The sequence below is a fragment of the Protopterus annectens genome, chromosome 13.part0 (genome assembly GCF_019279795.1).
Source record: "Protopterus annectens isolate FY-2018-M chromosome 13.part0, PAN1.0, whole genome shotgun sequence".
Lineage (NCBI taxonomy): Eukaryota > Metazoa > Chordata > Ceratodontiformes > Protopteridae > Protopterus > Protopterus annectens.
Window position 1 is genome coordinate 211,369,421 of NC_056747.1, and position 13,907 is coordinate 211,383,327.

Below are 13,907 nucleotides of genomic sequence, written 5' to 3' on the forward strand. Positions count from 1 at the left end.
TTATGATTATATAATATATGATCTGCAGCTTTGGAATTTTCGCAATAAATTATAACCCGCATTTGTCACTTAGGGCATTACCTAATCACTAGATTACTGATGCCCATTGTTATTGAGTAGTTAAATGATAAATAAGGAAGTTTTAGAGATAAGGGCTTCCCTAGAACAAATGATAATATGCCATTGTAAATTAATTAATCTCTGCAGTAATGTAGTGACAGGATTTTAATAATGATGATATAATCACTGTAAGTAGTCCACAGGAAGCAAGAAATGATATGATTAAAAAGGAGCAGTTCAGGACTATTCAATAACACACTGCAGATTCTTATCGTAGAAAGGAAGTTTTTAATAATGAAGCTGTAAACTGTATTGGACTATGTATACAAGGCTAGCTAATACAAGATGATCATAATATAAATTACCAAAATCTGTTAGCTCTTAAGTACTTTTAAATATCATCTCTTCTATCATAATTAAGTGGTTGATTTAAATGGTTCCATACAAGTCTATGAAACATACAAAAAAAAAAAAAACACTTTGTTGAAAAGTGAGTTGGTCACAATAAAGTGACTGACTAGTTTTTAATTGGTGAACCTTAATTTGGCATCCTGTAATCCCAGACTTAATACAAGTCCCCTCTGAACAAGTGGAGCAGTTAATTTGCCCTAATCCTTCCTCTGGGGGAGTCACCCAGAGTTGCTCTTCTCCACGATCAGTCCCTCTGTCTTCTGTATGCCTTTCCCTTGACTTAATAAATCAATTCTGTGGTCTCTGCCTGTCAGCATAAATGCATAATTTGATGGCAGTAACTACATTTGAAAATATACAGCTGACAAAAACTCACATTTATCAAACACTTGATTGTGACACCACTGAGTGGATATTGGTTTGTACCTTTTTTTATTAACACTAGACAAAATACCAGTTGCATGTTCTTGCTAATTAAACAAAATACTTTAGTTATACAAATGTAATGAACCTGAGTTCAAAGTCAATAAATCATTTTAATGAGTTCGCATGTCTGAGTCAGAATAGTTATTTTTCAAAATGTAACTGCTCAACATGTTGGTTTTCCTGTTGACCAAGTAAATGAATGCAAAGCATTTCTAGGAAAGAGAAATAAAATTCAGCAAATATAATTCTGTAAACTATCCAGCATCACAACTAAGAGGCACATCAGCTGATTTAAGGAAAAAAATGGTTATGGAAAGCTATTGTTCGAGATATAAATATATACAATCTAATAAAAAAGTAAGAAAATAGTCATTTTTCACGCACAATAAATTTTTCACATTTTTCTAAGTCCTTTGATGATGGATTATATCATCAGTTGTTTGGTCTATTATTTCAATATCTGAATCATTCGCGTGGTCTTCTTTGGATTTTAATGCTTTTGCCTTAATTCTCAGTTTGTGAGGTAAAGCAGAATGCCTTCTTGCGTGTTCTTGAGAAAGTCTTGCAACATTGTATGATAGAACTGGTGAGATTTTGGGTACCTTTTGTTCTTCTTCTTCATCTGACGTTGATTTCTCACTCTTGGTTTCCCTCTCTACTAAGTTAGAACTGATAGGTAGTCGGGTATCATACAAAGATGGATAGCAGAAGGAATATTTGTCCATGTACGCATAGTCAAGGTAACTGGAATACACTGATCGATATGTGGGCTCCTGTCTTTGTGACAGGACAGGAGGCACATTACAGCAAATATCAAGCTGTTTGTTTCTTGAGTCAAGACCAGTATCAGGGCAAAAGCATTTTCGAGGACTTGAGACCTCTTTGAAGGCAGAACTGGCAGAGTCATCTGAAGAGACAAGGAAAGGAATCTTCATCCTGTTGAGACAATGATGATCCTTCATGACCGAAGATTCCCACTCCTGATGCAAAGAATCACTGCTGTGAGACTTTTCATCAATGTAGTATGTACTGAAAGAGCTTTGTAAGGCCTGTGCTTGCTGAGTATAGGCTGAAGCAGTAATCAATCCATACCTGAGTTTTAGAGATAAGAGCTCAGCTCTAAGATATGTGTTTTCTTCATTAAGTGCAAAAAGCTTCCTTTCTACCACAAAGTCATTTAGGCGCCGTTTTTCCCTAGATCGCTTTGCTGCCTCATTATTTTTTCTCCTTTTCTCCCAATACATGGCATCCTTCTTTTCATCCGGCATGAATTCTCTCTTTCTTCTGGAGTTTAGACTCACCTTTGTTTTAATAAGGTGGGTTTTCAGAGGCTGTACTTCAGACTGACTGCTTGTAGGCATAGAGACAAATATGCCATCCATTATAAAGAAAAACGGCCAGCTTAAATTATGTAGACTATGATATAATGTCACACATTTCAACTATTCTTATTTTATCTTACATCCTTTTACTTTTTCAAGCCTCAACTGTACTTTTATGTTTGTACATTTGTATTGTAACACTTTAAATGTACAAAGTATTGTAGAAAAAGTTGCAGTTCTATATTTTTCTGCTTTGTGAAAAAAAATATCTGCCTTCACATTTTTAAGAATGAAAGCCTTTACTCATGTTTATTAGTCAATTTTTTCAAAGGCAAAATAAAACGCTGGCTAAGGGATGAATCTTGAAGGTTGCAAAGGCTATCTGTACATACCATTAAATCACAACATTTTCATATTCTGGTATAGGTCTATTAGTTCATGTTAAAGACTACGTGTTAATTCAGACATTTGCATATAATGGGATATGCACAAGTTCATATACTAAAATCTTTCATGTGAAAAATCTTTGTGGAAAATAATTGCATTGCCCATATTGGCTTCATTTGAATGATTGTTTTTCTGTGTCTTTCATTAGTGTTTCTATTCAGCAATTAAAAACTGCAGTCTTCTGTCTTTATGCTCATCTTTTTTCCCCCGCAGGCATCAAACGTTTCTGTTGAACAGTGAGTGTTGCTCCTCAATCCTATGTATATGGAAAGAGAAAGAACGGTATGTAAACATTTTCATATATAAAGTACATTTAGTATGTAAATGGAAAGAAGAAAGTTCTATATCAATAACATTTTCATAGATGAGTTATATTATATAAAAGTAAAAATATCATACTAACTATTGACATAAAGGTTGCAAGTTTCTTTCTAGACTATTGTGGCAAGCGCTGGGACAACTACATTTTAAACTCTGTTTTGGTGGAAAGGAGGGTGTGTGTATGCGTGCGTGTATGTGTGAGTCTGTCATAACTACTACTGTCAATCTTTGGCCAGAATTCACAAAAAAAAAAGTGTTGCATGTCTGTGCTGTTTTAACATTTGAGGAGGTTACTACACAAACTCATTAATTTTTGCCTGATTAGAGGAGGCAAATTTCAGCACCTGAATACCAAGGAAAGGACCTCATAAGGAAAGAGAAAAGTACTAGTAACTGGATAAATGGTGCTATAATGTAATATTGTATGAAAAGTGTTACAGTAGCACAGCTGGTCAGCATGATGGATGTCACAGCTAATGCAAGCTGGCATAGTCAAGTCAGCACACATCTAGGAGTGTAATGAAACAATTTATACCTGCAACTAGTTACCAGTATAAGGAGGAGCACAGATGAGAACAGTGGCTAACAGAGAGATAGACCAATGCTGGGGGCAAACAGCACAGTGGAAATACTGCTCATCATATAAATGGGGATGAAATGAGGTAGATGAGAAAGGGTGAAAGGGGGTAACAGCAAGCAGAGTTAAACAGAGAGGCAGAAGGGCAATTGGTATAAAAGATGGAGGGAGGGTACAGTTTTCTGTGTGGCAAGGAAGGGTAGATTGCTATGCCAGTGTTTTAATATAGGACTATGGCTTAAAGTGGCACAAAATTAGTGAAGAGACTAGATAGAATTTAACAGAACAGGAGATAGTAGTCACATAAAAATGTCGGTTAGTTGATTTTTGTTCAGAGAAAAACTCAATTTACCTGATGAATGCAATATGCATATTAATAAATATCTTTTATTTGACTCTGCATCTACAGACTTCAGCCTTACTAAATATTTTTACCAAGGAGTTTCAGGAATTTAAGTGCCTGTGTTACTGTGTAGGTGCCTATTGGCAGAACATGTTTCAGTCAGTGTTACTTTTTTTTTCGGATCTAAGATGCACAACACCTGAAATGGAATGCAGGGAAGAAAGAAGAAATTATGCTCTATATATACTGAAATAATGAAGACTTTGACCTATATATAGATAGATAAATAGATATAGACTGATAGAGATACACAGAGAGAGAGAGAGAGAGATACACCAAGAAAAATCTCTCTCTCTCTCTCTCTCTCTCTCTCACACACACACACATCCAAATGATTACATACATTACAAGTATATATAGATTTTTTTCTACCACATAACAGAGGATCAGAATCCTGTAAAAGAATTGCACTATACAGCCTACTACTTCATTAGTCAGCCTAACTATTAATGTTATTTAAAAAAAAGTCTTTCTACATTATTGATTGGAATATGTACTTCAGTTTCAAGTTGGGAGTTAATATATTCATGACGTAATTTACATATTCATGAAGTAGTTTATGTGTAGTGCAAGGTGCACCAAGATTAGCTGTAATATCAGGAAAAGGTAAACGAGCACTTCTCTTAGCCTCACCACGGAATGGTAAAGCTGCAACATGGCAGTGGGTCACTCCCTTAACCACCTTTTGGAAAGTCATTGAGAGTTCTGGCCTTTCTGTTTGATCACTCTGTGCTGTCTTATTAGACTAAGGTCTCTACTCAAACCCTGGTCATTAGCAGAACAAAATTTTGTGCCTAAAACCAGCTTAGCAATGAGCCGGTCTATGATAAAAAGAGGCAGATTAATGCATGACTAGTGAAAGGAAATTATGAAATTAGAAGGTATCACATAATCGAGAGATGTATTGTCTTGTAAAGTCTGCAGAGAAAATACAGAAACTGCATAGCTGCCCCAATAAAGGTTAAGAATACTGGACACTGCTACATCAACTGCATGATTGTACCATCAATCTGCAGTCTGCCACAGGATTGTGGCATAAGTAATTAGTTAACTGCTTTAGGGTGATTTAATATAATTAGTGTTGTGCAGTTGTATAAGCTAATTTGGAGTTACAGTAGATGTTTGAATAGATCACTGTTGCAGTAGCCGTAACAATGTTGGATGTATCCTGTCAAGAACTGGTCATATGTACAGTCTACAAAGCTTTGTTTTTTTCTTTGCCTATTGCACATCTGCTCTTACCATAGGAGTATGCGCTGCTGTGAAGAGAGACATACTAACTTGAAAAAACTCATTCTTTGCCAAAGAGAAGGCTGAAGTTTGTTGTTCTAATACATTTCGGTTAAAACCAGCAGAGATTGTCATATTAGGAGGACAAAGATAAGTAAAATACCCCTCCCAGGCCAAGGAAAGAGCTGGAAAAAAGGGAAGGTGCTAATTTTGCTGCAGTCATCTAAACATCAACTGTCATAGTAAGTTAACTTACAAAACAGTGGAATGCTTTTCATGATATTGGTGTTGCAGTAGCCTTACCTATATGGAAAGATTAACAAGGTTTATGGAAGACATAACTATATGGGAAGATTACCAAAGCATAGGAAGGAAGGCTAGATGTTGACGGATCAGAGTCTAGAAGTCCTTAAAGGATGATAGTTTTATTTTTGGCAAATCTAGCTCCAGGCCTGTATGCTGAACCAAGTTTGTAGGGCTTATTAAAGGTGCGTACAGAAGATCAAGTAGCCACCGTTAGGATGTGCCTAGTTTCTTACTTGTTTCCAAAAAGCCTCAAATGTAGCCGCAGGTCTAGTAGACTAAGCTTTGACTTTCTAAGGGGAGCTTTTCTGTAGTGAGTGTAATGAAATTTGATAACCTGAGACTACCTTCTAGTTTGTTTAGAAACCGCCGTTTCTTTTTTCTTTTGAAGTACACAAACATTGCTTAGACTTTCAAAAATTCTTATTCTTATCCACATAAAATCTCAATTGTTTTTGGACATCTAAGGAACATGAGTAATTTGAACCCTCTTTTGGGTTCCATATAAAGCAGAGAGAAATGAATAGTCTGCTTCAAAATAAACAAAAAAAAACAGCCTTTTGCATAAAAGGATTGGTTCTAACACTCACTTTGTCACTGTAGAATATCAAGAAAGGATACGTAGACAGACAGGCAGGTGTTCAGATACCCATAGCGTTGCCACCTCTCCGTTTTTTTTCCGGAGTGCCCGGAAATCAGTAGGGCACTCCGGTTCTCCGGTTCTTGTAATCGTAGTCCGGAAATAGCGTCAGGCTCGTCAGCGCGTATTAAAAAAAAAAAAAAAAAAAAATTCCCTTGACCCGTCTTGGACTCTCGTTGATTGGCTGCTTGCTGCAGACGAGGCTTGTGCAGCAAGCAGCCAATCAACACGTAGAGTTAGTAGTAAAAGCCCTGCAAAGCCCGCGAAAATTTAAGAATATAAAGCGGTGCTTCAGCATAAGTTTTTACCTTTTACTTTTGTAGTACAAAGGGTGCTGCTTAAGATCTGAAATTCTTGCTTGGAGCCTTGGACATCGTCTTCAGTGGATTGCCTGCTGCCTGGAAGCCCTGCCTGCCTGGAAGCCCTGCCTGCTTGGAAGCCCTGCCTGGAAGCCCTGCCTGCTTGGAAGCCCTGCCTGGAAGCCCTGCCTGCCTGGAAGCCCTGCTGCCTGGAAGGATTGCCTTAGCCCTGCTGCTTGCCTTGCTTGCTGGAGGAGAAGTGCTGTGGACTGGGTGGTGGTGTGTTCCCCTGCTTGCTGGCCCTTTAGCTGCCTGTTCTGTTCTGCTGCTGAGAGCTTGTTTTAGTAGCCCTGCTGCTGATTTTTCTGGAGGTAAGTGGATTTTTTTTTAATGGATTCTTTGGAATTAAGGTAGATTTTCAAAGATTAGTGTGACAAGGGGAATGAAATATTGCCAGCACAGCTACTAGTGAATTTTTAAATATTAAATTTATATTAATTCACTAGCTGTGCTGGCACTATCTCATTCATTGATGGTGACAAGATGTGTGTAACTATCTAGATGTTCAACATGTGGTGATTAACTAGAACAGTTTCTAATCTGGTTTTGGACTTGGTTGCAGTGAATGTATAATGACTTCATGATTTGTATAAGATGCTTGGACTGTAGATCTGTCTTTCTAGTCTGTCATCACCGTGATGTTTACCTTGACCTGTGTTTCTTCCTAGGGTGTCTTTCTAGGGTGTACAGTCTTCATAGTATAGTGAGGCTTAAATGTAGCTTTTTTGTCTAGTTTGTCATCACAACTGTTTACCTTTTATCTGTGTTTTCTAGGGTATACCGTCTATACCAAAGCTTAGCTCATTTGATGTTACAGTGAATATATGATTACATGATTTGTATAAGATGCTTGGACTGTAGCTCTGTCTTTCTAGTCTGTCATCACCGTGATGTTTACCTTGACCTGTGTTTCTTCCTAGGGTGTCTTTCTAGGGTGTACAGTCTTCGTAGTATAGTGAGGCTTAAATGTAGCTTTTTTGTCTAGTTTGTCATCACAACTGTTTACCTTTTATCTGTGTTTTCTAGGGTATACCGTCTATACCAAAGCTTAGCTCATTTGATGTTACAGTGAATATATGATTACATGATTTGTATAAGATGCTTGGACTGTAGATCTGTCTTTCTAGTCTGTCATCACCGTGATTATGCTGAAGGGTGGAGTAAAGGGGTGTGGCTATTAAAATGAATGGGTGTGGCTTGATTGTGCATGGGGCGGGGCTTGTTTGTCAGGAAATGGCACAGTAGAAAGGTGGCAACCCTAGATACCCATTCAGCTAAAGTCAGCGTAATAAGTAAAGTGAACTTACAAGTTAGACATCTGAAAGAAGCACAAGCTGCAGGGTTACAAGCAGAAAGGATAACTTCTCCAAAACAAAATTAAGAGCCCAGAGCAATGTTGTTTGTTTGGTGGCCTAATATGCAAAACATCTTTCAAAAATAGTATAACTTGAGATAAAAAAGAATAAAAAGGGGAAGGGGTAATCCAAAGGTGCAGATCCCACTTCAAGCTACCCTACTAAATAAATTAGAGGCATGCTTTAACTGAACAGTCACGTTTTCAGCTAATGCATCTTGCTGTATGCACCACTGCCTAACACTAAAGAAGCTCAATCATCTTCAAACTGCCACAAAATAATACACAAAACACACACATGCCATTCTCTACAATACATTCTCAAGCACTACTCCCTAACACATTGCTTTCGCTTGGGTAATGAAAGCCTACTTCTTCTTCCAGCTGCTCCCGTTAGGGGTCGCCACAGCAGATCAACTGTTTCCATTTCTTCCTGTCCTCTGCATCTTGCTCTGTCACACCAACCACCTGCATGTCCTTTCTCACCACATCCATAAACCTTATCTTAGGCCTCCCTCTTTTCCTGTTACCTGGCAGCTTCATCCTTAGCACCTTTTTCCCAATATACTCTGCATCCCTCCTCAGCACATGTCCAAACCAGTGTAATCTGGCCTCTCTGGTGTTGTCTCCAAGCCTTCCAACCTGGGCTGACCCTCTAATATACTTATTCCTAATCCTGTCCATCCTTGTCACACCCAGTGCAAATCTTAACATCTTCAACTCTGCCATGTCAAGCTCTGACTCCTGCCTTTTTGACAATGCCACTGTCTCCAACCCATATAACATAGCTGGTCTCACTACCCTCTTGTAGACCTTCCCTTTCACTCTTACTGGTACTCGTAATCAAAGCCTACTAATAACTTCCAAATCCCATAATACAGCTGGAGACTCACTATACTCCTCCATGTCACCAGACAGTGGAACTCTCTGCCTATCCCAATAAAGTAGGACAGCTGTGCATTTAGCTTAAAGCACAACCTAAAACACCATCTAGAATTCTCCTGGCTCTGTTGTTGTTAACACCCTGACTGACTCTCTCTCTCTCTCTGTCTCTCACCAACGCCTAACTTTCCAACTCTCCTACCCTATCCTGTAAATGTAAATAAAGCCTATTTATAAGTGTAAACTGCTTTTCACTACTCCTTTGTAAAATAAATTTGTATATTGCTGTATATATAAATGCAACCTGTTTGTTATTGTTTAACACTCCTTCAGAAATCAAACTGTATTGACATGTCTTGATTGTATTACCCACTGGATGATTATAAATGCCATTTCTATAGTGGAGAAAATGATTCTTTCTCCTCTGTAAATTGTTTGCAATTTTTTGTAACTCTAATGGAGCTTTTCTCCACGGGCCTCTGCTGAAAATGGGTCTGAATGCCCACTCAGACCATCCAAGCAAGCAAAAGCAATGAATAAATAAATCCAATAACATAAATGTCCAAAATTTACCTTTATAGATATGTACTTAAGCCAGAAGTAAGAAATTCACAAATCTATTGAAGAACCAGAGGGGCCTATATATGGGATAGGTCTATTTTTTATGGCAGCAGCTAGAAAATTTTCTCTATTTTTGATTTTTCATTTCCTAGCATCTGATTTTCTAGCCTGCTGCATATTCTGAGAAAAAAAGGTTGAGCAAATGTGATCAAAATTTTATCCCCCAAACTGTTAGGTGGAGATTTTTAATGCTGGGCTACAGTAAGGATCACTTGTCCTGTGTGAGTTGTTCTAGACTTTGAGAAAGTTTTTGGTAACTGCCCTTGAACAGATATGAGAATGGAGAACAGATATTGTCTTGGCCAAAGGGGGTTAGTAGAAGAATCTTTGGCAAGTCTTGTCTTGATTTAAGAAGAACTGTGAATATTAAATGAAAGTGGAAAAGGCATAGGAAAACTTTTCTGTCATTGGGAAAGAACATTCATCTGTTTTCCATGTCTTTTTACAAGGTGTTGTATAATGAACTGCTTTAGTTGTCTGATGAGAAATGAGATAAACAGATCTACTTTAGAAGTTCCTCACAGTTAATGTATTGGAAGACCTCAAAATGCCTGCCACTGTGTTCTGTTCTGATGGAATATATGTTAGTCTAAAAAGTACGGATGTTCCATGTTTCAAGGTCCCAGGTAATCATGGCAGGTCTGCACAGAACATATGACTTTGTTCCCCCTTACTTGTGTAGATACCACATCACTGTGCTGTTGTGTTATCACTAAAACAATCCAGGGATTCCCTGCTGATTTAAGACTTTGATAGCTAACTTTTATTAGGGCCCTCATCTCCTTGAGAGTTACATGCTTGTTCCTGACATGAAGTTCAAACATGCACTGAGCCATGATGCCTTGGGACACTGGCTCACCATTCCAAAATGTAAAGCATGTCTTGTAACTGACTAAGGAGAAAGAGGGGAAGGAAATGGAAGGCCTACATTGTACAGACCTGATTGGCCCAGCCTAGGTGTTCCTTCCTAATGAACTGAGCAATGGATTCTAAGAAAAAAAATTCCTAAGCTTGTTTCCTGCCTTTCCTGTAAGCAGTCTAGTCCAGATACAGATTTGCTGTATCCAGGACTGTTTGTAAGTTTCTGAGCCCCTAAGCCTTTCTGTGTTGGAGGGAAGCCTTCTAACTTAATTTTGTTTCTTAGAACTAGCCAGTTTTTTAGTTTTAGCACTGAAATCTCTTTCTTTGAGCTCAGCACTTCTTCAGAACTCATCGTAAGCACTACATAAGCTACAAATTACTACAGCACTCAACTTTCCTCACTTGTCTAGAGGAAAACAGCTTTAAGTACTTAAATAAGCACCTATCCAGGCATGTCTAAGTGTCAGCTCTCAGTGTTTTTTCCTGTCTATCTCATAAATCTGCGCATCTTGGGACAATGCAGCAATTGCCTCATGTATACAGCCAACCCTCTCCTCCTACCATCCACAACTGCAACCTGTGAGAGATGCACTTATATAGCCAAACTGGAAGCAAAGCTCTCTTCACCAAAGACTGGACTAGACAGTCAAGAGGAGAAAGTAAACACTTGCACCACACCACACTCATCACATAGTCCCTCAAAACCTACAACACCAAAACACTCGCAAAGAAACACAAAACACACACCTACATTCACGGAGGCTCTCAATAAAAATCTACCCAAGCAACAGGGACTTCCAAAACAGAAACGCAAGCAACCTCCACCCCCCAACACAACCCAAATGACAAAAAGCTCACAAACTCAGTGTGCCACTCAAACACAGTCCATAAGGCATAACAACGTAACCAACACTCTAGTCATAGGTGACTCTATAGTCAGGCATACTGATGTTCCACTCACCAGGCTAAGCAAGGAGAAAGTTACTGTCAGCTGCCTGTCAGGTGCCAGGATCCATCACATAATGCATGCACTCAGGTCACTCCAAAACAAGTACAAATATGACTTTGTCATTGTCCATATTGGTGTAAATGATCTGAGACATACCTCCCTGGACTACATGAAAAGACATGGAGGAGCTGTCCAATCTTGTAGTCCAGGCAGGTATGACCCTAACCCTGAGTAGCATCCTGCCATCACCCAGAATTATACCACAGTACAAGGACAAAATGATTGACTTCAACAATTGACTAAGCTTCTGGTGTCATTCTAAGGGGATCCAGTATCTGTCTACCTGGGATGACATGATCGACAAACCACGATGCCTTGCCAGAGATGGCCTGCACCTGTCACCCTTGGGATTCCGGATATTGGCTAAAGCTCTTGCCACCCCTATAGTGCCTTTTTTAGGCAAGGTTCAAATGACAAATTCACCACCGTAAAAGGTACAAGCAAGCAAAATCTGAGGGTAATGCTACTCAATGCTAGAAGTCTAAACCTCAAAATGCACTCACTTGAGGCACTCCTTAAAATGGAGAACATCGACATCTGTGCAGTGAGAGGGACTTGGTTCAAGGCTCCGGTGAGCACCCCTGCAGTACCAGGCTATAATTCATACCACACCTTTCAGCCAGCTAACCTTGACTGAATCACTAAAGGCGGAGGCATGGCCATATTCATTAGGGATATCCACACCTCTAGGCTAGTTGCTCAGCATCCGAGATTATCCAAGTGCAACTAACTCTGGGCAAGACCGCAATCCAAATTTTAGCTTGCTACAGATCCCTCACCATGCCCCAGGATTCCCACTCCTCATTTCTTGATACAGTGGAAAATATTAGGGTACAACCTAGCATCCTAATAATGGGTGATTTCAACTACCCCACCATTAACTGGGAAAACTACTCATGTACCATCTCTTGTGCCACACATTTTCTGGAATTCATCAATTCCTTGGATCAACTTATCCACACTCCCACCAGGGGCAGCAATATCCTAGACCTGGTCATTACCAACATGGGCAATGGGTATTCCACACCAGAATTCAATTCCTTGTTGGTCAGATCTGACCACAAGCTAATTACCCTAGACATCCACATCCCACCCCCCATTAGGGAAACCACAGTAAAAAATTTCTCCAAAGCCAACTTCATGCTTCTTAAGACAGAAGTGGCAAACTTCACGAAACCCATGCTGACAGACAATAGAGGTACAACTGCTGAATCCTACACAAATTCACTTTATAAGCACTTAAGTGCATGGATCGTGCATTCCCTAACAAAACCAAGATGCTATCCTCCAACAAAAGTAAGCCAATCTGGTGGTCCCCTGCCATAAACAAACTCTACAACAACAGAAGAAAGAAGCTGTTGCAAAAAAGAGTAAAATCCCATGATTAGAGGAACCCCCTGATCAGCCTCAGTAAGAAGCTGAGATCCCTCATAAAATCCTCCAAAGCTAGTTAGGGAAACAAAATCACCACTGATTCTAAAGACAACCACAAAGCATTCTATAGCTATGTCAAGAATCTCAATGGCAACACTCAGATCTGCTCTGAGTTATAGCACAATGGCACTAAATATACAGAACCAACTGATATTACCAACATCTTGGCAGATAGGTTGAGTGCTAACTTTACCCCCCTCTCATCCCCAAAAGAGACCATCTCTATACCAGAAGAATGCAAAGTTCCTGTAATCATGGCTGCACAGGTAAAAAACACTCTACAAAGTCAAGAACACATCATCTATGGGACCTGACAACATTCCAGGCTGCGTTCTACATGAACTACAGAATGAACTGGCACCCCACTAAGTACCATGTTCAGTAACAGCCTCACCTCAGGCTTTGTGCCCACTGAATGCCACACAGTGACGGCTATACACTCCACAAAGGGGGAGCCACCATGGACCGCGGGAACTACTGCCCCATTAGCCTGAATAGTCTGGTCTGCAAGGCTATGGAATGTATCATCATGGAACTTATAAACAATGACATTGGTAATCTCCAAACTCTGCACCTCACCCAGTTCGGGTTTGTCTCCTAAACCTGATAGACTTTTTTGAAGCGGTCACCAAAGCCGTAGATGAGGGTAAGGTGATTCACACAGCCTATCTTGAGCTTTCCAAGGCTTTCAACACCATCCCCCATTCTGGAATTATAGATAAACTCACTAAACTAGGTATAAATCCCTATGTCACAATATGGGTTGCCAACTGGCTCGCTGACAGAACCTACACTGTGAAATTAGCAGACTCCAAATCAAACTTCAGACCAGTGCCAAGTGGAGTACCACAGGGTTCAGTCCTGGGTCCTCTCCTGTTTGGTATCTACTTCTCTGAAGTACAGGCTAACAAAAAAGGTCTTTGGCTAATCAAGTTCACAGATGACTGCAAACTAGGAGCCATAATCAAAACTCCTAATGATGTGGACATCCTACAAAAGGGCCTCACTGAGACAGATGCCTGGTGTCAGAGCCATGGTCTCAAGCTCAGTGCCAAAAAGTGCATTGTCATCACTTTTGGTAAAACCTCTGTGCCCATGAACTGCCACATAGGCAGTAGTCTACTTAACACTGAAAGTGTGATAAGAGACCTTGGGACACAGGTGGACAGTAGTCTCTCCTTTGATAATCACATCACCACAGTAGTCAGGAAATCCTTCTACATGTCCCACCTCATCACAAAAGGTTT

General features: G+C 39.6%; 1 protein-coding gene across 1 annotated transcript in view; it reads right to left on the reverse strand.

Moving 5' to 3' along the window:
• Positions 1–459: 459 nt before the first annotated feature.
• Positions 460–13,907, reverse strand: part of LOC122787160 (nuclear factor interleukin-3-regulated protein-like) — a 134,773-nt gene continuing 121,325 nt past the window's right edge. Inside the window, exon 2 of the mRNA XM_044053736.1 lies at positions 460–2,922. Coding sequence (XP_043909671.1) covers positions 1,302–2,279 — 978 coding nt within the window. The 5' untranslated portion in view covers positions 2,280–2,922 and the 3' untranslated portion in view covers positions 460–1,301. The remainder of the gene's footprint in view (positions 2,923–13,907) is intronic.